Here is a 25,943-nt window from a genome sequence, read left to right as displayed (position 1 = left end):
TGTGTGTGTGTGTCTCACTCTGTGTGTGTGTGTCTCACTCTGTGTGTGTGTCTCACTCTGTGTGTGTGTCTCACTCTGTGTGTGTGTCTCACTCTGTGTGTGTGTCTCACTCTGTGTGTGTGTCTCACTCTGTGTGTGTGTGTCTCACTCTGTGTGTGTGTGTCTCACTCTGTGTGTGTGTCTCACTCTGTGTCTCACTCTGTGTGTGTGTGTCTCACTCTGTGTGTGTGTGTGTCTCACTCTGTGTGTGTGTGTCTCACTCTGTGTGTGTGTCTCACTCTGTGTGTGTGTGTCTCGCGCTGTGTGAGTGTCTCACTCTGTGTGTGTGTGTCTCACGCTGTGTGAGTGTCTCACTCTGTGTGTGTGTCTCACTCTGTGTGTGTGTGTGTGTCTCACTCTGTGTCTCACTCTGTGTGTGTCTCACTCTGTGTGGGTCTCTCACTCTGTGTGTGTGTCTCACACTCTGTGTGTCTCACCCTCTCTGTGTGTCTCACCCTCTCTGTGTGTCTCACCCTCTCTGTGTGTCTCACCCTCTCTGTGTGTCTCACACTCTGTGTGTGTGTCTCACTCTCTGTGTGTTTGTCTCACACTCTGTGTGTGTGTCTCACACTCTGTGTGTGTGTGTGTCTCACACTCTGTGTGTGTGTGTCTCACTCTCTGTGTGTGTGTCTCACTCTGTGTGTGTGTGTCTCACTCTCTGTGTGTGTGTCTCACTCTCTGTGTGTGTGTCTCACTCTGTGTGTGTGTCTCACTCTCTGTGTGTGTGTCTCACTCTCTGTGTGTGTGTCTCACTCTCTGTGTGTGTGTCTAACTCTGTGTGTGTGTTTCACTCTCTCTGTGTGTGTCTCACTCTGTGTGTGTGTCTCACTCTCTCTGTGTGTGTCTCACTCTCTCTGTGTGTGTCTCACTCTCTCTGTGTGTCTCACTCTCTGTGTGTCTCACTCTCTGTGTGTCTCACTCTCTCTGTGTGTGTCTCACTCTCTCTGTGTGTGTCTCACTCTCTCTGTGTGTGCCTCACTGTCTCTTTGTGTCTCTCACTCTCTGTGTGTGGTCTCTCACTCTCTGTGTGTGTCTCTCACTCTCTGTGTGTGTCTCTCACTCTCTGTGTGTGTCTCTCACTCTCTGTGTGTGTCTCTCACTCTCTGTGTGTGTCTCTCACTCTCTGTGTGTGTCTCTCACTCTCTGTGTGTGTCTCTCACTCTCTGTGTGTGTCTCTCACTCTCCGTGTGTCTCTCACTCTCCGTGTGTGTCTCTCACTCTCCGTGTGTGTCTCTCACTCTCCGTGTGTGTCTCTCACTCTCCGTGTGTGTCTCTCACTCTCCGTGTGTGTCTCTCATTCTCCGTGTGTGTCTCTCACTCTCCGTGTGTGTCTCTCACTCTCCGTGTGTGTCTCTCACTCTCTTTGTGTGTCTCTCACTCTCGGTGTGTGTGTGTCTCACTCTCTTGTGTGTGTGTACGTCTCATTCTCTGTGTGTGTCTCTCACACTGTGTGTGTGAAAAAAAAAAGACCTTGCAAAACAGCGCTAAAAAATAATATAAATGATAACAATACTTGAAATAAATATTGCAGGCAGCCTGGCAAATACTGACTGTACAGTCAGACAATGAACCACAGAGAAAAGAAAGAATTGCCTGCGCCAAATCAGTCCTTTAAATAATAATAACCAAACCGTCTCTTAAAAAGTCCCAAAAGTGTCCTTGAACAAACAGGCAGTGAAGGGGTCAGGGAACGGCTCACACCAAATTACAGTGCAATATGTAAAAAAGAGAAGAAAACAAACAGATAATGGTGCAGTACGCCAAAAAAGTTGACATTAAAACGTTAAAAACTCACACATGACCAACATAACACACAATGACAGACAGACACTAGCAAGACTATAATCCTAACAAAAAGCTATTTATTAACATTGAAATACTGGGTTCCGGAGGATACAGCACTTAAGTCCAGAGGGGTAAAATTGAAACCCTACTTACAGGACAGTAGATGGTAAAAGCAGGGAAGCTAAGGAAGTGCACGCATGTGCATGAAACGTCGTTGGGAGATTATTCTGTTTTTAGAGCTGTCTCTTTGGTTGTGGAGGATATTGGCAGCAGTTGTGTAGGCTGTGAGGGGAAAGGAGAGGAAGAGGAGCAGCGATTTCGGTAACACCGCGGCGTGTGACGTCACATCCACCCGGAAGTTCCGGTTTTCGTGCGACCCAACATCCATCCCCCCCACACGAATCCCTAAAGGAGATCCAGTTATCATCAGAGAGGAGCACCTGAGCGATCTTCAGCTTCACTGCTTTTACCATCTACTGTCCTGTAAGTAGGGTTTCAATTTTACCCCTCTGGACTTAAGTGCTGTATCCTCCGGACCCAGTATTTCAATGTTAATAAATAGCTTTTTCTTAGGATTATAGCCTTGCTAGTGTCTGTCTGTCATTGTGTGTTATGTTTGTCATGTGTGAGTTTTTAATGTTTTAATGTCAACTTTTTTGGCGTACTGCACCATTATCTGTTTGTTTTCTTCTCTTTTTTACATATTGCACTGTAATTTGGTGTGAGCCGTTCCCTGACCCCTTCACTGCCTGTTTGTTCAAGGACACTTTTGGGACTTTTCAAGAGACGGTTTGGTTATTATTATTTAAAGGACTGATTTGGCGCAGGCAATTCTTTCTTTACTCTCTGTGTGTGTCTCACTCTCTGTGTGGGTGTCTCACTCTCTGTGTGTGTCTCACTCTCTGTGTGTGTCTCACTCTGTGTGTGTGTCTCACTCTGTGTGTGTGTCTCACTCTGTGTGTGTGTGTCTCACTCTCTTTGTGTGTCTCACTCTCTTTGTGTGTCTCACTCTCTTTGTGTCTCTCACTCTCTGTGTGTGTCTCTCACTCTCTGTGTGTGTCTCTCACTCTCTGTGTGTCTCTCACTCTCTGTGTGTGTCTCTCACTCTCTGTGTGTGTCTCTCACTCTCTGTGTGTCTCTCACTCTCTGTGTGTGTCTCTCACTCACTCTTTGTGTCTCTCACTCTCTGTGTGTGTGTCTCACTCTCTGTGTCTCTCACTCTCTGTGTGTGTCTCTCACTCTCTGTGTGTGTGTCTCACTCTGTGTGTCTCACTCTGTGTGTGTCTCTCACTGTGTGTGTCTCTCACTCTCTGTGTGTGTGTCTCACTCTGTGTGTGTGTGTCTCACTCTGTGTGTGTGTGTCTCACTCTGTGTGTGTGTGTCTCACTCTGTGTGTGTGTGTGTCTCACTCTGTGTGTGTGTGTGTCTCACTCTGTGTGTGTGTGTCTCACTCTGTGTGTGTGTGTCTCACTCTGTGTGTGTGTGTGTCTTACTCTGTGTGTGCGTGTCTCACTCTGTGTGTGCGTGTCTCACTCTGTGTGTGCGTGTTTCACTCTGTGTGTGTGTGTCTCACTCTGTGTGTGTGTCTCACTCTGTGTGTGTGTGTGTCTCACTCTGTGTGTGTCTCACTCTGTGTGTGTCTCACTCTGTGTGTCTCTCACTCTGTGTGTCTCTCACTCTGTGTGTCTCTCACTCTGTGTGTGTCTCACTCTGTGTGTGTCTCACTCTGTGTGTGTCTCACTCTGTGTGTGTCTCACTCTGTGTGTGTCTCACTCTGTGTGTGTCTCACTCTGTGTGTGTCTCTCACTCTGTGTGTGTCTCACCCTCTCTGTGTGTGTGTCTCACTCTCTGTGTGTGTGTCTCACTCTCTGTGTGTGTCTCACTCTCTGTGTGTGTCTCACACTCTGTGTGTGTCTCACACTCTGTGTGTGTGTATCACTCTCTGTGTGTGTGTGTCTCACACTCTGTGTGTGTGTCACACTCTCTGTGTGTGTCTCACTCTCTGTGTGTGTGTCTCACTCTCTGTGTGTGTCTGTGTGTCTCACTCTGTGTGTGTGTCTCACTCTCTGTGTGTGTGTGTCTCACTCTCTGTGTCTGTCTCTCTCTCTCTCTCTCTCTCTCTCTCTCTGTGTGTCTCTCACGCTCTCTTTGTGTGTCTCTCACACTCTCTGTGTGTGTCTCTCACACTCTCTGTGTGAGTCTCTCACACTCTCTGTGTGTCTCTCACACTCTCTGTGTGTCTCTCACACTCTGTGTGTGTCTCTCACTCTCTGTGTGTGTCTCTCACACTCTCTGTGTGTGTCTCTCTCACTCTCTGTGTGTGTGTCTCTCTCACTCTCTGTGTGTGTCTCTCTCTCACTCTCTGTGTCTCTCTCTCACTCTCTGTGTGTCTCTCTCTCTCTCTCTCTGTATGTGTGTGTGTGTGTCTCTCTCTCTCTCTCTCTCTCTGTGTGTCTCTCTCTCTCTCTCTCTCTCTCTCTCTCTCTCTCTCTCTGTGTGTCTCTCTCACTCTCTCTCTCTCTCTCTCTCTGTGTGTCTCTCTCACTCTCTTTGTGTGTGTGTGTCTCACTCTGTGTGTGTCTCACTCTGTGTGTGTCTCTCTCTGTGTGTGTCTCTCTCTGTGTGTGTCTCACTCTGTGTGTGTCTCACTCTGTGTGTGTGTGTCTCACCCTCTGTGTGTGTCTCACTCTCTGTGTGTGTGTCTCACTCTATGTGTGTGTGTCTCACTCTGTGTGTGTGTGTCTCACTCTCTGTGTGTGTGTCTCACTCTGTGTGTGTGTGTCTCACTCTGTGTGTGTGTGTCTCACTCTGTGCGTGTGTGTCTCACTCTGTGCGTGTGTGTCTCACTCTGTGCGTGTGTGTCTCACTCTGTGTGTGTGTGTCTCACTCTGTGTGTGTGTGTGTCTCACTCGGTGTGTTTGTCTCACTCTGTGTGTGTGTGTCTCACTCTGTGTGTCTCACTCTGTGTGTCTCACTCTATGTGTCTCACTCTCTCTGTGTGTCTCACTCTCTCTGTGTGTCTCACTCTCTCTGTGTGTCTCACTCTCTCTGTGTGTCTCACACTCTCTGTGTGTCTCACACTCTCTGTGTGTCTCACACTCTGTGTGTGTGTCTCACTCTCTGCGTGTGTGTCTCACTCTGTGTGTGTGTGTCTCACTCTGTGTGTTTGTCTCACTCTGTGTGTGTCTCTCACTCTGTGTGTGTCTCACCCTCTCTGTGTGTGTGTCTCACTCTCTGTGTGTGTGTCTCACTCTCTGTGTGTGTCTCACTCTCTGTGTGTGTCTCACACTCTGTGTGTGTCTCACACTCTGTGTGTGTGTATCACTCTCTGTGTGTGTGTGTCTCACACTCTGTGTGTGTGTCACACTCTCTGTGTGTGTCTCACTCTCTGTGTGTGTGTCTCACTCTCTGTGTGTGTCTGTGTGTCTCACTCTGTGTGTGTGTCTCACTCTCTGTGTGTGTGTGTCTCACTCTCTGTGTCTGTCTCTCTCTCTCTCTCTCTCTCTCTCTCTCTGTGTGTCTCTCACGCTCTCTTTGTGTGTCTCTCACACTCTCTGTGTGTGTCTCTCACACTCTCTGTGTGAGTCTCTCACACTCTCTGTGTGTCTCTCACACTCTCTGTGTGTCTCTCACACTCTGTGTGTGTCTCTCACTCTCTGTGTGTGTCTCTCACACTCTCTGTGTGTGTCTCTCTCACTCTCTGTGTGTGTGTCTCTCTCACTCTCTGTGTGTGTCTCTCTCTCACTCTCTGTGTCTCTCTCTCACTCTCTGTGTGTCTCTCTCTCTCTCTCTCTGTATGTGTGTGTGTGTGTCTCTCTCTCTCTCTCTCTCTCTGTGTGTCTCTCTCTCTCTCTCTCTCTCTCTCTCTCTCTCTCTCTCTCTCTGTGTGTCTCTCTCACTCTCTCTCTCTCTCTCTCTCTGTGTGTCTCTCTCACTCTCTTTGTGTGTGTGTGTCTCACTCTGTGTGTGTCTCACTCTGTGTGTGTCTCTCTCTGTGTGTGTCTCTCTCTGTGTGTGTCTCACTCTGTGTGTGTCTCACTCTGTGTGTGTGTGTCTCACCCTCTGTGTGTGTCTCACTCTCTGTGTGTGTGTCTCACTCTATGTGTGTGTGTCTCACTCTGTGTGTGTGTGTCTCACTCTCTGTGTGTGTGTCTCACTCTGTGTGTGTGTGTCTCACTCTGTGTGTGTGTGTCTCACTCTGTGCGTGTGTGTCTCACTCTGTGCGTGTGTGTCTCACTCTGTGCGTGTGTGTCTCACTCTGTGTGTGTGTGTCTCACTCTGTGTGTGTGTGTGTCTCACTCGGTGTGTTTGTCTCACTCTGTGTGTGTGTGTCTCACTCTGTGTGTCTCACTCTGTGTGTCTCACTCTATGTGTCTCACTCTCTCTGTGTGTCTCACTCTCTCTGTGTGTCTCACTCTCTCTGTGTGTCTCACTCTCTCTGTGTGTCTCACACTCTCTGTGTGTCTCACACTCTCTGTGTGTCTCACACTCTGTGTGTGTGTCTCACTCTCTGCGTGTGTGTCTCACTCTGTGTGTGTGTGTCTCACTCTGTGTGTTTGTCTCACTCTGTGTGTGTGTGTGTCTCACTCTGTGTGTCTCACTCTATGTGTCTCACTCTCTCTGTGTGTCTCACACTCTCTGTGTGTCTCACACTCTCTGTGTGTGTGTCTCACTCTCTGTGTGTGTCTCTCTCTGTGTGTGTCTCTCTCTGTGTGTGTCTCACTCTGTGTGTGTCTCACTCTGTGTGTGTGTGTCTCACCCTCTGTGTGTGTCTCACCCTCTGTGTGTGTCTCACTCTCTGTGTGTGTGTCTCACTCTGTGTGTGTGTGTCTCACTCTGTGTGTGTGTGTGTCTTACTCTGTGTGTGCGTGTCTCACTCTGTGTGTGCGTGTCTCACTCTGTGTGTGCGTGTTTCACTCTGTGTGTGTGTGTCTCACTCTGTGTGTGTGTCTCACTCTGTGTGTGTGTGTGTCTCACTCTGTGTGTCTCTCACTCTGTGTGTCTCTCACTCTGTGTGTCTCTCACTCTGTGTGTCTCTCACTCTGTGTGTCTCTCACTCTGTGTGTGTCTCACTCTGTGTGTGTCTCACTCTGTGTGTGTCTCACTCTGTGTGTGTCTCACTCTGTGTGTGTCTCACTCTGTGTGTGTCTCACTCTGTGTGTGTCTCACTCTGTGTGTGTCTCACTCTGTGTGTGTCTCACTCTGTGTGTGTCTCACACTCTGTGTGTGTCTCACCCTCTCTGTGTGTGTGTCTCACTCTCTGTGTGTGTGTCTCACTCTCTGTGTGTGTCTCACTCTCTGTGTGTGTCTCACACTCTGTGTGTGTGTATCACTCTCTGTGTGTGTGTGTCTCACACTCTGTGTGTGTGTCTCACTCTCTGTGTGTGTCTGTGTGTCTCACTCTGTGTGTGTGTCTCACTCTCTGTGTGTGTGTGTCTCACTCTCTGTGTCTGTCTCTCTCTCTCTCTCTCTCTCTCTCTCTCTCTCTCTCTCTCTCTCTCTCTCTCTCTCTCTCTCTGTGTGTCTCTCACGCTCTCTTTGTGTGTCTCTCACACTCTCTGTGTGAGTCTCTCACACTCTCTGTGTGTCTCTCACACTCTCTGTGTGTCTCTCACACTCTGTGTGTGTCTCTCACTCTCTGTGTGTGTCTCTCACACTCTCTGTGTGTGTCTCTCTCACTCTCTGTGTGTGTGTCTCTCTCACTCTCTGTGTGTGTCTCTCTCTCACTCTCTGTGTGTCTCTCTCTCACTCTCTGTGTGTCTCTCTCTCTCTCTCTCTGTATGTGTGTGTGTGTGTCTCTCTCTCTCTCTCTCTCTCTCTCTCTGTGTGTCTCTCTCTCTCTCTCTCTCTCTCTCTCTCTCTCTCTCTGTGTGTCTCTCTCACTCTCTCTCTCTCTCTCTCTGTGTGTCTCTCTCACTCTCTTTGTGTGTCTCACTCTGTGTGTGTCTCTCTCTGTGTGTGTCTCTCTCTGTGTGTGTCTCACTCTGTGTGTGTCTCACTCTGTGTGTGTGTGTCTCACCCTCTGTGTGTGTCTCACTCTCTGTGTGTGTGTCTCACTCTATGTGTGTGTGTCTCACTCTGTGTGTGTGTGTCTCACTCTCTGTGTGTGTGTCTCACTCTCTGTGTGTGTGTCTCACTCTGTGTGTGTGTGTCTCACTCTGTGTGTGTGTGTCTCACTCTGTGCGTGTGTGTCTCACTCTGTGCGTGTGTGTCTCACTCTGTGCGTGTGTGTCTCACTCTGTGCGTGTGTGTCTCACTCTGTGCGTGTGTGTCTCACTCTGTGTGTGTGTGTGTCTCACTCGGTGTGTTTGTCTCACTCTGTGTGTGTGTGTCTCACTCTGTGTGTCTCACTCTATGTGTCTCACTCTCTCTGTGTGTCTCACTCTCTCTGTGTGTCTCACTCTCTCTGTGTGTCTCACTCTCTCTGTGTGTCTCACTCTCTCTGTGTGTCTCACACTCTCTGTGTGTCTCACACTCTGTGTGTGTGTCTCACTCTCTGCGTGTGTGTCTCACTCTGTGTGTGTGTGTCTCACTCTGTGTGTTTGTCTCACTCTGTGTGTGTGTGTGTCTCACTCTGTGTGTCTCACTCTGTGTCTCACTCTCTCTGTGTGTCTCACACTCTCTGTGTGTCTCACACTCTCTGTGTGTGTGTCTCACTCTCTGTGTGTGTCTCTCTCTGTGTGTGTCTCTCTCTGTGTGTGTCTCACTCTGTGTGTGTCTCACTCTGTGTGTGTGTGTCTCACCCTCTGTGTGTGTCTCACTTTCTGTGTGTGTGTCTCACTCTATGTGTGTGTGTCTCACTCTGTGTGTGTGTGTCTCACTCTCTGTGTGTGTGTCTCACTCTGTGTGTGTGTGTCTCACTCTGTGTGTGTGTGTCTCACTCTGTGCGTGTGTGTCTCACTCTGTGCGTGTGTGTCTCACTCTGTGCGTGTGTGTCTCACTCTGTGTGTGTGTGTGTCTCACTCGGTGTGTTTGTCTCACTCTGTGTGTGTGTGTCTCACTCTGTGTGTCTCACTCTATGTGTCTCACTCTCTCTGTGTGTCTCACTCTCTCTGTGTGTCTCACTCTCTCTGTGTGTCTCACTCTCTCTGTGTGTCTCACTCTCTCTGTGTGTCTCACACTCTCTGTGTGTCTCACACTCTGTGTGTGTGTGTCTCACTCTCTGCGTGTGTGTCTCACTCTGTGCGTGTGTGTCTCACTCTGTGCGTGTGTGTCTCACTCTGTGTGTGTGTGTGTCTCACTCTGTGTGTTTGTCTCACTCTGTGTGTGTGTGTGTCTCACTCTGTGTGTCTCACTCTATGTGTCTCACTCTCTCTGTGTGTCTCACACTCTCTGTGTGTCTCACACTCTCTGTGTGTGTGTCTCACTCTCTGTGTGTGTGTCTCACAAATCAAATCAAATCAGCTTTATTGGCATGACGAAAGAACATTTCAGTATTGCCAAAGCGTGAATAGTAAGGGGTGGGGGACAATAATTACACGAATACTGGGGGGTAGGGTATAATGATTGCAGGGTATATGGGTAACAGTTTCGTGCAGGGGTGTGGGGGTTAGTGGACGTCTCTCAGCGTGTGGCAGGTGCTGATATAGTGTGCAGCCAGTTCTGCTGTGGTTTCATCTTCTCCCAGGAGGATCGCTATTTTTTGGTTCTCCTCTATATTATTAAAGTTCTGGATAACAGCAGTTAGTTTCTCTAGGTGGGCACTCCTCACTTCAGAGTATTTTGTGCATCGCAACAGGAAGTGCGTTTCATCTTCTACCTCTCCTAGCTCACATCTTTGGCACAGTCTCATCTCCCGGGGCTTCCAGTTCTGTCTGTGTCTGCCTGTTTCTATTTCTAGGCTGTGGGCACTTATTCTGTACTGGCCCAGGGTCTGTTTTGGGTATTTTACCTTCAGTAGGTAGGGTGCCAGAGTGTATTCTCTCTGTAGGCTGTGGTAGGTTTCCAGCTTCTTTGAACACTGGATATCATTTTCCCACATTGTCACATACTGCTTCTTAATTTCGTTGGAGATTGAGTTGATTTCTTTTTTCGGCAGGTTGTTAATCTGTGTGGGGTTTTGTCCTTGGCGTGAGAGGACAAGTTGTTTGATGGCACAGGGTTTAGTGAGGAGGTCCTGGCTTCGCATTGCTCTGTAGCAGTAAGACTGTGGGTGGCTGTTGTTTAGGTGGGCCCAGAATGTCAGTGCTCTCTTCTGTACCATGAGCAGTAGAGGAAAGCGGCCCAGCTCAGCCCGGCATGCATTGTTTGATGTACTTCTGTGTACTTGGAGAAGGTGTTTGCAGAATTCCAGATGCAGTATTTCTGTTGGGCTGGTATCCCATTTTGTGGAGTCTGGGTATGTTACAGGACCCCACACCTCGCTGCCATACAGAAGGATGGGTGTGATGATGCTGTTGAATATTTTCATCCAGATTCTTATTGGTGGTTTTAGGTGGTACATCTGTTTCCTTATTGCATAAAATGCTCTGCGGACCTTCTCCTTCAGTGTATTTATGGCCAGGTTGATTTTCCCTGATGAGCTGATTGTTAGACCAAGGTATGTGTAGCTCGTTGTCTGTTCCAGTGCATTGTCGTCCAGGTTGAATTGAGATATGGTTGGATGTTTTTTAGATTTTTTCTGGAATACCATTATTCTGTTTTTTTCTAGGCTCACAGAGAGTGCCCAGGTCTGGCTGAATTTTTCTAGTATTGCCAGTTTCTGTTGGAGGCCTTGTTCTGTTGGAGACAGCAGGAGCAGGGCGTCTGCGTATAGTAGAGACTTAATCTCAGTTCCAGCCAAGTTGAGCCCAGGTGCTGAGGAGGATTCTAGGGCTGCTGCGAGCTCATTGATGTAGATCACTCTGTGTGTGTGTGTCACACTCTGTGTGTGTCACACTCTGTGTGTGTCACACTCTGTGTGTGTCACACTCTGTGTGTGTCACACTCTGTGTGTGTCTCACTCTGTGTGTGTGTATCTCACTCTGTGTGTGTGTATCACACTCTGTGTGTGTGTCTCACTCTCTGTGTGTGTGTCTCACTCTCTGTGTGTGTCTCACTCTGTGTGTGTGTCTCACTCTGTGTGTGTGTCTCACTCTCTGTGTGTGTCTCACTCTCTGTGTGTGTCTCACTCTCTGTGTGTGTCTCACTCTCTGTGTGTGTCTCACTCTCTGTGTGTGTCTCACTCTCTGTGTGTGTCTCACTCTCTGTGTGTGTCTCACTCTGTGTGTGTGTCTCACTCTGTGTGTGTGTCTCACTCTGTGTGTGTGTCTCACTGTGTGTGTGTGTCTCACTCTGTGTGTGTGTGTGTGTGTGTCTCACTCTCTGTGTGTGTGTCTCACTCTGTGTGTGTGTGTCTCACTCTGTGTGTGTGTGTGTCTCACTCTCTGTGTGTGTGTCTCACTCTGTGCGTGTGTGTCTCACTCTGCGTGTGTGTCTCACTCTGTGTGTGTGTGTCTCACTCTGTGTGTGTGTGTCTCACTCTGTGTGTTTGTCTCACTCTGTGTGTGTGTCTCACAAATCAAATCAAATCAGCTTTATTGGCATGACGAAAGAACATTTCAGTATTGCCAAAGCGTGAATAGTAAGGGGTGGGGGACAATAATTACACGAATACTGGGGGGTAGGGTATAATGATTGCAGGGTATATGGGTAACAGTTTCGTGCAGGGGTGTGGGGGTTAGTGGACGTCTCTCAGCGTGTGGCAGGTGCTGATATAGTGTGCAGCCAGTTCTGCTGTGGTTTCATCTTCTCCCAGGAGGATCGCTATTTTTTGGTTCTCCTCTATATTATTAAAGTTCTGGATAACAGCAGTTAGTTTCTCTTGGTGGGCACTCCTCACTTCAGAGTATTTTGTGCATCGCAACAGGAAGTGCGTTTCATCTTCTACCTCTCCTAGCTCACATCTTTGGCACAGTCTCATCTCCCGGGGCTTTCAGTTCTGTCTGTGTCTGCCTGTTTCTATTTCTAGGCTGTGGGCACTTATTCTGTACTGGCCCAGGGTCTGTCTCTGTTTTGGGTCTTTTACCTTCAGTAGGTAGGGTGCCAGAGTGTATTCTCTCTGTAGGCTGTGGTAGGTTTCCAGCTTCTTTGAACACTGGATATCATTTTCCCACATTGTCACATACTGCTTCTTCATTTCGTTGGAGATTGAGTTGATTTCTTTTTTCGGCAGGTTGTTAATCTGTGTGGGGTTTTGTCCTTGGAGTGAGAGGACAAGTTGTTTGATGGCACAGGGTTTAGTGAGGAGGTCCTGGCTTCGTATTGCTCTGTAGCAGTAAGACTGTGGATGGCTCTTGTTTAGGTGAGCCCAGAATGTCAGTGCTCTCTTCTGTACCATGAGCAGTAGAGGAAAGCGGCCCAGCTCAGCCCGGCATGCATTGTTTGATGTACTTCTGTGTACTTGGAGAAGGTGTTTGCAGAATTCCAGATGCAGTATTTCTGTTGGACTGGTATCCCATTTTGTGGAGTCTGGGTATGTTACAGGACCCCACACCTCGCTGCCATACAGAAGGATGGGTGTGATGATGCTGTTGAATATTTTCATCCAGATTCTTATTGGTGGTTTTAGGTGGTACATCTGTTTCCTTATTGCATAAAATGCTCTGCGGGCCTTCTCCTTCAGTGTATTTATGGCCAGGTTGAATTTCCCTGATGAGCTGATTGTTAGACCAAGGTATGTGTAGCTCGTTGTCTGTTCCAGTGCATTGTCGTCCAGTGTGAATTGAGATATGGTTGGATGTTTTTTAGATTTTTTTCTGGAATACCATTATTCTGTTTTTTTCTAGGCTCACAGAGAGTGCCCAGGTCTGGCTGAATTTTTCTAGTATTGCCAGTTTCTGTTAGAGGCCTTGTTCTGTTGGAGACAGCAGGAGCAGGTCGTCTGCGTATAGTAGAGACTTAGGGCCTCATGCAGTAAGCGTTGATAAGGGAAATATGGCCATGTTATAGCCAAAATTGGGTTTGAGATTCAGTAAGCGCCGATAAGTGCTTCATATCGCCAGGTTTCGGAGCCGATTATTTGGTTATGGCCAGTCGCCTGCCGATAAGCCTGTTTTCGACACTGATCGCCACTTTTTTAAATCGGCTGGATTCAACAAAAAAAAACAGCTTATCGGGGCTGATCGGCACTACGAAATTGAGATGTTATGGCCGATTTCTCCCGCCAACTAAAGTTGGCATTTTGGACGGGAGAACGATCGCTAAGGCTGCCGGAACGGCACTTAGAAAAAAAAAATCTTCTGTACATCAATGGAGTCAATGGAGCGGGGACGTATAACAGTATAGTACTGTTTACGTTTCATTGCTCACAATACAAGGGGGATTTGCATTACAGTGTGGGGGCATTCCCTGCATTGTGTCACAGCTGATGTGTCTTATTTGCATAACATTCGACTTTTACATGTTTGCAGCATTTGCGGGTCACATTACTCATCATGTGATGATGTGGCAAGGGAAAATACTATACTACACTCTTAAAGGAGAACCTCACATCATATCACACATTTTACTCAACTCAGCGACAATTATTTACATGATGTCACACATGTCACACATGTCACACATACACAGTATATTCATCTTCCTTTACATTACACAATGCTTGTAATGTGACACGCATCTTTAAACGTTCATGTACATCTGTATTCTCATGTTTACATATACTTTTGGGTCCTCCCTATTTTCATGACGTCACTTATTGGACGCTCAATCACATTGCATGTTTACATTGTAACCGTTGCATTACAAGCACTTCAACCTAACTTATACACACATGTACAGTAATTCATCATTGGGACACCTTGTAAACTCATTCTATACCAACTATCCTCCTTACACAAATGCATGCATATGCACACGACTATTCATTGTTGCCAACATGTCACAATAACATGGATAATTACACATGTTACACAAAACTTTTCCCACGTCAATCTCAGCCTTTTTGTCTCATTACATGACTGACTCTTGCGTTCACAAGTGTTACATGCATTGCACATGCAACTATTTATTTGCAAGCAATCTTTGTACAAAGCTTCACGTCACATCATTGCCAAATATCATCATTCCCTGCAGAATACACACAACAAATACTTAGAACAACAAGTGCACACAGCTTGCCACAGAAGTACTTTATTATGTTAATGTAACACCTTGCATTTTACTATGTCACCTGACATCATCACATACCTATTTAAAGGACGCACATTACCTGCTCATTCACAGCTACTCATTTCAAAATGTTGCGAATGTTTAGGAGACGGAGGAACATTCTTTTCTATGACATGCTTGATGATGAAGACAATCATATAGGGCAAGGGAGGGACACACCGAGGGACAGTGACAGTGACGCGGATACGACAGGGACAGGGAGAGGGACAGGCCGAGGGACAGGTAGAGGGACAGGAGATCAGAGGAGAAGACAGAGGAGACAACTTGTGCCTCGTCCGCGTCTGTACAGGGAGAGAACCCTGTTAGATGGGATGAGTGAGGAGGAGATTGTAAGTCGCTATCGTTTGAGTTCAGCAGCAATCTTAGCTCTTTATGAGGAGATAAGGGGGGATTTAGATTTTTTCACAGCCAGAGGTCGTGCAGTCCCTGGGCTTGTTAAAATGCTGTGCTCATTACATTATCTTGCTTCCGCGTCATACCAGACAACTGTGGGCATAGTGGGCGGGGTCTCGCAATCTACATTCTCGCGGGCCTTTACCCAGTTTCTCTATGCACTCAATAGACGCGCTAGGAATTATATTCATTTTCCTACAGAGGCGACAGAGTGGCTGGAAGTCAGGACTGGCTTTTATAATATAGCAGGGATACCATGTGTGCTGGGTGCAATCGATTGCACACATGTTGCTTTGATTGCACCTAGTCAGAGTGAGCATGTGTACCGCAATCGGAAGCACTACCATTCACTCAATGTACAGGTGGTATGTGATGCCACGATGAGGATAATGCATGTGGTACCCAAGTTCCCTGGTTCCAGTCACGATTCCTCTATCCTGAGGAACTCTTCAGTCTTCCATGCGTTCGAAGAGGGACATTTTGAACCTGGTTGGCTGCTGGGTGAGTACATATTTACATGTTCTAACACAAAACACATGTTGATTTAGGAATGTTGGCATTGTACAATTTGATCACTAATGTCAGCTTATGTGTGCTCCATTCATTATAGGTGACTCAGGATACGGAATTAGGCCGTGGCTCTTGACTCCGGTGCTAAACCCTCAAACTGAAGCAGAGGACAGGTACAATGCAGCCCATATATCTACAAGATCTGTTATAGAGAGGACATTTGGCCTACTCAAGACCAGGTTTAGGTGTCTGGACAGAACTGGTGGGGCTCTTCTATACAAGCCTCAAAAAGTGTCTGATATTATCCTTGCCTGTTGCATTTTGCACAATGTTGCACTCAGGCACAATGTACAGTCAGACCTAGCTGAGGCTTTGGTAGACGAGCATCCCACCCATGTAGCTGCTGAAAATGAACAAACAGCCAGTGGTGGCCAGACACGACAGAATCTCATCAATTCATTTTTTTCTTGTAAGTACAAACTCATATGTTCCTAGTACTACTTTTATAGTTTAATTATGTTATATTAACAATAATGTTTCTTTATATAACCTTCTGTTAGGACACAGATGAATATGGGTTGCACACCTTTCTTTTCTCTGCTGTGTGCACAAAGGGATGTGGCACCGGTATGTTATTGTTGCACAGGTTATATAATCCCTCTTCAATTGTACTTTAGTTGTGTGTATGTGAATACAACTTGGGTAACAAAGCAATAATATTTTAGCATTGTGTTATTCCTTATGCTAAGACAAAACACATATTATGCCCATAATCATTCATGCTTCTAGTATGCTTACATACAATGTTATTGGTGCAGTGTAACATGTACATCCAGATGATGTGTACACCAGGCTGATTTACATTTTGAATGTCATGAAATATACATGGTGTTGTACATTTAACACCAAATACACACTTTGCTGTGTTGTTTACGGTACTGAAGATGGCATGTCAATGTTTGCAATTTATATATTGTTCCTTTGCATTATAGGTATATCTCCAGTATGACTGATCATGGTATGTATATTTGCTGACATCTCTCATAAGATGTGGCTACCTCAATCTTCCTATAATTATTGGAACTAAAAACCCAACATATTGGTTTAAACACAAATGTTACATATATGTACTTTCTGTATCATGTATATGCATTTAGCTACTCTTGAGCTTTCATGTGCATTGTATTACAAAATGATTACTCCCATTTCATCACATTTTATGTATGTTTCCTTATAATTTCCATTAATGTAATATAGAGGTGGTTGGAGAAAAGGGGATAACTGTACTTATTTGTTTACTTACGGGAGCACATTCATCACTAGCATAGACACACTTTTTAAGACAACTGTTTGTGTCTCTATCAATTGGTGTAGGATCCATGTATAACACCGACAAATGATAACACCAGCTTTATTATGGTAGCTTATATCATCATATTGACTATACTATGTATTTCTAAACGATTAATAAACACAGTAAACTATAGTTAGTTAGGTTAATGAAATATACACAGAAACGTACTTCATAACATGATGGTGATGTCATATTCAGAACATCATGCATTGGAGGGGACCATAACATCTGGCCAGTAACATTATTTGCTACAGTCCCAAACCATTTTATCTACATACCCATGTAACAAGAGATTTTAAAAATAAATGGCTACTTGGTTGTAAGTGTCCTTTACATTGGGAGAAGGAGTGGCTCACTGAGTAAAGACACACACTGGCACTGATAGTTTGAAGCAGGGGAGTCTGGTTCAATTCCCGGTGTGGGCTCCTTGTGACCTTGGCCAAGTCACTTTATCTCCCTGTGCCTCATGCGGCAAAAAAACATTTGTACGTTCCACGGGCCAGGGACCTCAGGCTGAAACATGTGTCTGTAAATCGCTGCGTACAACTAGCAGCCCTATACATGAACATGCTCATATTATTATTATTATTGTTACATAGTTTCGACAGTCATACGTTCCATTACATATTAGAATACACAAATGTGTTAGCAGAGTGGGAATGGTTGTTATATATAAAACACACCATGTCATAAAATGTTAGTAGTCATTAAAGAACACTCAATAAAAATTCATGAGGCACTCTTTTGCAACATCATTATGTTAATTAAGTGCTTATGCAATATAGGCATAAGGGTATCACATTTTTAATTGTTTGTTAATAAGCGCTGCAAGCAATATAAAATTAGTTCCATATGTAGTATAGTAGTCGGTGGCTCCTCCTCACAATCATCTCATATAAAGGTAGACTCTTCTGAAATCATACATTGATCCGATTGTATCTTCCCCGACATCTCTGAAATACAGCAAACACATGATGGTCAAAGATGGCACCTTACTAGATATGCATCCGTGACAACGCGTTACGCAGCTCTATATGATTGTGTAGATACACACGTCAGTCACTTATATGTTAGAAGTAAAACTGTTCATCAGTATGTAATGTTTCTTTAAATTTGTAGCAGGCATAACTATGTATAAGAAGTGAACGTTGCCTGTATACTGAAAGATGTGCGCGCACATCTTTGTGTGCGCACGCACTTCACGCTTGGCTCCACTAACTGTTAGCGCATGCGCAAAACAAAGCGTACGTTGTGCGTTCAATACATGTTGAAAATACCAGTAAACATAACATCTTTATTTCAAATACAATGAAGACGAAACTACATTCGTTCTAAACGAGTACATCTGTATTCTTTTTAAACAGACGTGTTTGAACAGAAAGCACGGCCGATAACACAATGCGCAAATGCAATACGTGTGACGTCATGTTAAGCCAGCGTGAAACGCACGCTAACACTCCTCCCACTCAATTAACATTCGGCTAACGCCCAGGGTACGCCTACAAACACTGAGCCGCACGCATCACACACTGCAGTTACCGTTACTATAACAAAACATGACAGCCAATAGGCTTTGAGGCGCGCACGTCGCTTGGGGGCGGGACTTACATCACTAATCCTTTTTAAGGACGCCTTGGCCCATGACAAGGGTCCCACGTCATACGTGGTGGACCCGGTTTTCAATGTTGTAGATGTTGCATGATAACAAAACAGGTATGTGTTAGAGTAATGGTAAAATGTTGCTAATATGTTTAAAGGGATAGGAAAGTACGTATATTTATTCCGTCAGCAATGTGTACTACTCTTTCAGGTCCTACTATATTGTATTAGGAAACAATTTGTTTGTGATCGCTACATGTTATGCAGTCTGCAATGTTACGCTGTATCCACGCATTGAAAGTGAAAATGGTGGTTACAAAAAAAAAAAAAATTTAAACGCAGAGTCAACGCATAACGATTGTTATATTTACCATTCTTCTAGAATTAACTCTTCGCCTGGCTGCAACTGGTCGCTCCAGAAATGCAAGCCATTTTCATCCACGCTTAACCCAACCGCTGAATCCAGTATGGCACATATCTCCTCCAGGATGCGCTCATAGGAATCGCCACTGCTTTCTTCAAATAATTGGTCGGGAGGTAGGTTCATTTCTTCCGGTTCCCATTCCAATGCAATTTCAGCTGAAAGGCTTGGTACATAATCATAGTACTTTTGTTCTTGTACAATGTGGGTTTCAGGAATGGAGGCTGCAGATATTGCAGCACGTATCGATTCAAACGGATCAGTAGTAGCGGATACATTGCTATTGCCATTAGGAATAAATATGCCTTTCACGACAATATAAGTGCCGTCTTTCAGGATAAATTGTTTTTCCGGGGCAATCTTCCAGAAACCATAGGTGTGTTGTAGCTTATCCTGGTCACGTTCAAAAAAGTCATTACTTGATAAAGTGAATCTTATTGAGGAATTAAAATTCCGTGCATGCTTACGGTCTTGGTAATAAGGATATTTTGCTCGAATGAAATCATCGATTTGGCGTGTGCTTGCTTTCTGTCCGCGACTGTTCAAGATGGCTTCACAGATCATGTACTTATACCCTAAAAGGGGATTAATATTGTTAACGAATTCATCAGCCATGTCTGAGTAGCACAAAAGCTGTGTGCAGGTCTGTGTTATTTGCTCATCAAAATGAATGTGCTGAATGGCTAACAAACTCCTGTTTTTCCTTGTCAAGGTCAACAAAAGTAACTACTTTGACTCCTTATTTCAAACGCCAATTGGATTTGGTTGTCTAATTGGGTTAACAGTTGTGGTTCGTGATATGGGACTGTGGGAGAAACATTTCTCCTTCTTTTATCTCGTTTGTGAAAAACATCCCTAGACTGTGAATGCGTTCACATAGTGTTTTTTTGAAAACTAACAAAGGCCAGTGTGTGAAAATATTTCTTAGCCAGGCATATCAGTAAAAACACACCTGCAAAAAGAAATGTTTTTTCCCCGCTTACATTTCTGTGTGTATGTGAAAGTCTGGTTAACTCCCTGTCTGCATGAGTTTAAATACGTGTGTATATATATATATATATATATATATATATATATATATAAATATATCTCTTATAAAAATATATATATATTTATATATAATATTTTTTTTTTTTTTATATTGCAGGAGTACACACAACATTGATGGCATTAAGTATACCTTGTATGAAACCTATTTAAATGGTGAGAAACATGATTGAATTAAGTAATAAACATTTGTTTAAGCACAATACTGTTAGAGTCTCATACTTAGGATATTTCTCAAACATTAGGCCTGTATTATTAAAATAGTGTGCTTTCACAAGGAAGCATGAAGTGTATTAGTTTGTGTATACCAGTTTATATAGTACTATATATATATATATATATATATATATATATATATATATATATATATATATATATATATATATATATATACACACACATATATACATATATATATATACACATATAGACATATATATATACACATATATACATATATATATACACATATATACATATATATATACACATATATACATATATATATATACACATATATACATATATATATATACACATATATACATATATATATATACACATATATACATATATATATACACATATATACATATATATATATATATACACACACTCACACTCACACTCACTCAGTGTGTGTGTGTGTGTGTGTGTATATATATTATTATACATTCTGAGATGTTATAGAAACGAACACACAACTGATTAAAGGACAAAATTACAATGGCCAAGCAAGGCAAAGGTAAGTAATAATTTACACATAATCCTGCTGTACACGTACAAGAAAGATGTTTGCACTTACTTAGGTGTTTTAATAATTGCATGTGACTAATATGCATATGCAATTCTTACATCAATTAACACACCCAAATGCAATGTTTTGCTGCAAAGTCAATGGCAGCTTCTCTAAACTTAGCAACTGGCTCCTGGTGGACCATTACTGAACAGACGATTACAACATAAATATTTATAACACAATTAATTATGAGTGTTAACATTTCCAAACCTTCACGTGTACAAGAACATAGTTGAAAGTTTGGAAACAACACAGTCTTCAGCATACATACAATAGTAATTAGATAATCTGAAGTCAACAAAACAAGGCCAAAGACATATTTTCTGAATTATAACATTTATTTTTTTTGTTCCTTTTGCGAGCGAGTAACAGGCCTGCTTGTTGTCTCTTGAATTTTCCTTTTTCTTTTGCCACCAACTTTAGGCACAACAGAGCCACTTTGAGTGGCCTCTGGCACTTCACGGGCAGGGCTTGTGGCCAGTGACTCACCTACAGGGCTTGTGGCCAGTGACTCACCTACAGGGCTTTTGGGCAGTGATTCACCTACAGGGCTTTTGGGCAGCGATTCACCTACAGGGCTTTTGGGCAGCGATTCACCTACAGGGCTTTTGGGCAGCGACTCACCTACAGGGCTTTTGGGCAGCGATTCACCTACAGGGCTTTTGGGCAGCGACTCACCTACAGGGCTTTTGGGTAGTGACTGTTCACGGACAGGGCTTGTGCCCAGTGACACATGTGAGCAAGTTGGTAGACACTGCACAAGTGATGGTTGGTCTGTTTCATGTGTGTCTTGTTTTGTTTTTGTCGCCTCCTTTGTAGGTGTCTGCTGCTGAATTTGTAGAGATGGCAGCGGTAGGATGTCATCAGGAACCTGCACAGCAATGTCTGCTACTTGACCGGTAACATTTGGGCCTGGTGAATGAATCTCAGATGAATGTGGTGAAAACTGACCTGCATGAACAGATCCTGGCTGGGAGGTGTTGAATTGTGGTACATTAGTCATTCTCCAGTAATTAGCTTGTGTTTGCTGAACAACTAATGCTTCGAATGAGGTGTTGATTTTTTGCAACTGTTTAGGCACTTCAATGAAGACTCTGTGGAGATGTGCCAATTGTGATACTGTTTCTTCCTGCAGTCCAATCATCCTTTCCAGCACTGTCATCATGTCTGAATGGCGACGATTTTCTGCGTCCACTATTTTTCCCTCTGAAGCTACAATTGCATCGTATGTGGAAGTTGATGGACGATTTGGCGGTACAACAGTTTCTATTGGCACCTCTTCATGGTCACATGATTGTATTTCAGTCTCTTCTGTGGCGTCATCCTCATCATACTCATCATCCTCATCACCATGATGTTCTAAAAAGAAATGTACACATTATTAAATGGCATGTTAATGTATGCTGTGTTACTATGTAATTGTACTGTGTCCTAAGTAACACCTAACATGTTAGCATACGTTTTATAACCTCATTAAAAACTACCTTGACTTACGAATAATGTTTGGACTCAGTATGAAATATGAATGAATGAAAAGTTGCTCTAAACTCAGAAGTCCTACATGATAATTAACATCACTAACACAATACATGTTGCCTTACACTTAATTTTCACTGACACTAAGTAATCCTATTTAAAGAAGATGTGCAAAACAAATAATGCACATGACAACATAACATATAGAAGAGCACATATTATATGGCCAGCAAATGATACACTCACCTTCTAGTAGTGTTGAGCTGGCTGACCCAGGTGAAGACACTTGTTCCATCTCAGGTGACACATGTCCTCCAGGGGCAACTATATATAACAATAACATAAGTTTTACATTTACATGTGTAAATATTGAACAAACACTTATTGTATGTTCTGTATTTATGATTAACTAACAACATCAGTTCCTTAACCGAAAATGTGTGTGAAAGTGAACATAAATAGTTGTAATAACACTGTACATGCCTGTGTACTTAGAATTTTTGAGTTCCCTAACATACAACATACTATGTTTCTGCAGTAATGCGTGAGGATAAATAGATTAAATGAGTACATAAAAATCATATGTTGTGTAGTGATATCAGTATCATAATGTACATAACTATCATGAGATGACCATTCACAATGGTTATCATGAAGGTGGTCATATTGCAAAAAGTGTTGTTTTTGGTAGAGGATATGTGTGGTACATTAATCGAAGATGTGGCACACCTGAATGTGGCTGTGACTCAACAAGACAACACATGCAGTGTGTGATAATGTGTCTTTCATAGTAGTTCAACTATAGATATGAGTGAACTAATGTGTGACGTACGCTTTGATAAGTAATGAGTTGTTGGGGCATTTAGTAGCTAGAGTTAAGCTTTCCAATGAGTGTGATTAACTTCAGTTGTGCTATTCAGGTTGTAAGAAAGGTATTCCCTTCCCCAAAAAGCCTAATCAGCCACACCTTTCAATGACTTGAAACAGGTGCAAATGGTGTGAACTAAGTTGACCGTGAAATGAGGCTGTAATTAGTGTGTGTGCTGAACCCCACCCCCTCTGTTGAAGTGTATGCTGTGATGAGATATTAATTGCAGCTGCTTTAACACAATGGTAGATGAGCTAAGTAGTCATCTGCAGTGTTTAAGTTATGAAAACAATGACATAACATATGATACGTGTGCCTCATTATGCTGTCTGTATATGACATAAAGCAAAAATGGACCTTTTCTTAAGCAACTATAGATGTGTTAGTGCCAGTGATGTTTGTAGGCCGTTACATGCAATTTCTTTGATGCATGCTTAAAATAGGCAGTAATGTCATGTTTGTCGGAGTAAAATCAATAAAATACACAATAATATGATACATATTTCTGTTCTGTACCTGTAGCTACTAATAATTTCTCATGAACATGTGTTACACGTGTACTACCCTGTTGTTCCCCATCTTCGCCCACCATCAATTGCTTCCACTGCAGCTATGCATTTTGGGAATTCACATGTAAATGAGCACGCAATGGCACGTGCTATATTAGTTACTGCTTTTAGTAGGACTACTACATATATGTCTATTTTGAGATATATATATACAGAATCAGACATATACATATATAGATGCAGGTATGCTTATATTGTGAAGACAGTATAAAAAGCAGTGTAACTATGCAAAATAACTGTAAGCAACGACACGCCTAGTACAGTAATATTTATCACCTGCTGGAAATTGTGACGGATAAATTCCAATGTCACGGTCACCAGCCAAGCCTTCCACGACGACGGTAAGTAATTTTGGCCGAAGTAGCTCCTCCAATGGAGTCAATATGAGACGTTGTGGTGTGGGCCCACCTCCAGTGCCAGTAGCATGCACGCGTTGGTCTTGTATTTTCTTTTTCAATTTGGACCTAATATCATCAAATCTTTTCCGACAATGATACTTGTCCCTGACACTATTCCCACAGGCATTGACACCAATGACTATTGTGTCCCACATTTCTTTTTTGCTTGCTGCACTTGTCCGCCCTTGAAAAACATATAAAAGATATGAGGTAAATGAATAATAATATAAGCACCAGTTTCCTACACTGCTAGCTGTTCCAAGTGATAGCAAACATGCTGTTTTATGTGTAATATGTGCAGCACATGAGCATTCACTACTAAACCTATACATGTAAGCAAGGTTGCATTCATATTGTATGCAGTTCTGGCAAATTGACCGCCTGTGTTTATTTGTCCTTGTAAGGCATGATAAAAAGCTGTGTTTCCACACTAATGAACATAGAAAGATATTGTGTACCCATATTTGCATATGAACAAAACTCAGATGACCTAGGATCACATGTATTTGAATAATAAATGTAAAGTTACACTTACCTACTAAATGTCCATATATACTGTCATAGTGCTCCAGAATGCCAGTGACAAGAGCCCTATTTTCCTGGTCATTGAAGCGAGGATTACGTGGCTTCTCCACACGTTTTTTCCGAGCAGGTTTAGGGTCAGAGCTTGGCTGGTGCTGACTGGACTCTCCTTCTTCCAATGGAAGAGCCTCCAAAAGCTGGCCACCAGCAAGCACGCCACCACCATCCACCCCATCAGCAACTGCGCCACCAGCAGCACTCCCAGCACCAGCACTCCCACTCCTAGCACCAGCACTCCCACTCCTAGCACCAGCACTCCCACTCCTAGCACCAGCACTCACACTCCTAGCACCAGCACTCACACTCCTAGCACCAGCACTCCCAGCACTCCCACTCCCAGCAACAGCACTCCCACTCCCAGCAACAGCACTCCCACTCCCAGCAACAGCACTCCCACTCCCAGCAACACCACTCGCAGCACCAGCACTCCCACTCCCTGCAACACCACTCTCACTCTCAGCAACATCACTCCCCTGAACAGTACGTTCACTCCGACGCGTACTCGCACGAGTAGCACTCCCACTCCCACCGGCATCACTCTTCCCACGCTTTGCGGGCATACTTCCAGCACTCACAAAAAACAGACAAGAAATGTACAGGCAATCACACGAAACACTTCCACATATAAAACAAGACAAAGATGTAAACAAAACAACAAAGGACAAAGCTCACCCAATACACAACAAGTCTCTCAGTCAATATGCAAATGTTCAATCGTCCAGCTCTGTGCGTCTCTCTCTCTCTCTCACTCCCAACAACACAGAGAATGATTAGCAGTACACGTTGCCTTTAAATATGGCGCGCAATCAAAAACATGCTTGTTTCGCCTGATTCAGCAAGATTTGTGATTGTGCAACCTAACAGCACCCCGCCACGCACGCCGATACACCTGTGTGTGATCGGCTCATCATCGTGAGAGTGGGCGGATTTGTTTTCGGGTTGATTTTGAATGTATTCGGCACTTACTGCATACGGAGAGGGAAAAACGCCAATAACATGACTAATCGATAAGCTTGCCGATTTCACATAATCGTCGCTTACTGCATGAGGCCCTTAATCTCAGTTCCAGCCAAGTTGAGCCCAGGTGCTGAGGAGGATTCTAGGGCTGCTGCGAGCTCATTGATGTAGATCACTCTGTGTGTGTGTGTCACACTCTGTGTCTCACTCTGTGTGTGTGTGTATCACTCTCTGTGTGTGTGTATCACTCTCTGTGTGTGTGTCTCACACTCTGTGTGTGTGTCACACTCTCTGTGTGTGTATCTCACTCTGTGTGTGTGTGTCTCACTCTGTGTGTGTGTGTGTCTCACTCTCTGTGTGTGTGTCTCACTCTGTGCGTGTGTGTCTCACTCTGTGTGTGTGTGTCTCACTCTGTGTGTTTGTCTCACTCTGTGTGTGTGTCTCACTCTGTGTGTGTGTCACACTCTCTGTGTGTGTCTCACTCTCTGTGTGTGTCTCACTCTCTGTGTGTGTCTCACTCTCTGTGTGTGTCTCACTCTCTGTGTGTGTCTCACTCTCTGTGTGTGTCTCACTCTCTGTGTGTGTCTCACTCTGTGTGTGTGTCTCACTCTCTGTGTGTGTCTCACTCTCTGTGTGTGTCTCACTCTCTGTGTGTGTCTCACTCTCTGTGTGTGTCTCACTCTGTGTGTGTGTCTCACTCTGTGTGTGTGTCTCACTCTGTGTGTGTGTGTCTCACTCTGTGTGTGTGTCTCACTCTGTGTGTGTGTCTCACTCTGTGTGTGTGTCTCACTGTGTGTGTGTGTCTCACTGTGTGTGTGTGTCTCACTGTGTGTGTGTGTCTCACTCTCTGTGTGTGTGTCTCACTCTCTGTGTGTGTGTCTCACTCTCTGTGTGTGTGTCTCACTCTCTGTGTGTGTGTCTCACTCTGTGTGTGTGTCTCACTCTGTGTGTGTGTGTGTGTCTCACTCTCTGTCTGTGTGTCTCACTCTCTGTCTG

At 44.2% G+C, this 25,943-nt stretch overlaps 2 protein-coding genes across 2 annotated transcripts in view; one reads left to right on the top strand and one right to left on the bottom strand.

Moving 5' to 3' along the window:
- C5H5orf58 (chromosome 5 C5orf58 homolog) overlaps positions 1 to 25,943 on the top strand; it is a 136,276-nt gene that overhangs the window by 33,929 nt on the left and 76,404 nt on the right. The window lies entirely within an intron of this gene.
- On the bottom strand, positions 20,435 to 23,553 carry LOC142494323 (uncharacterized). Its single transcript, XM_075598880.1, has 3 exons — positions 23,287 to 23,553; positions 21,820 to 21,897; positions 20,435 to 21,456 (listed from the first exon to the last, which is right to left on the bottom strand). The coding sequence occupies exons 2-3, from the start codon at positions 21,866 to 21,868 to the stop codon at positions 20,435 to 20,437; spliced, it is 1,071 nt and encodes a 356-aa protein (XP_075454995.1). The 5' UTR covers positions 21,869 to 21,897; positions 23,287 to 23,553.

This window comes from Ascaphus truei, chromosome 5 (genome assembly GCF_040206685.1).
Source record: "Ascaphus truei isolate aAscTru1 chromosome 5, aAscTru1.hap1, whole genome shotgun sequence".
Classification (NCBI taxonomy): Eukaryota; Metazoa; Chordata; class Amphibia; order Anura; family Ascaphidae; genus Ascaphus; species Ascaphus truei.
This window is presented reverse-complemented; position numbering and strand designations above follow the sequence as displayed.

What these genes read in the sequence shown, in the direction of transcription:
- LOC142494323 (XM_075598880.1), bottom strand. Translation starts at nt 21,868, where the DNA reads ATGGAACAAGTGTCTTCACCTGGGTCAGCCAGCTCAACACTACTAGAA. An exon ending in CAGCTCAACACTACTAGAAG is followed by an intron (nt 21,457 to 21,819) that starts GTGAGTGTATCA and finishes ATTTCTTTTTAG; the next exon opens with AACATCATGGTGATGAGGAT.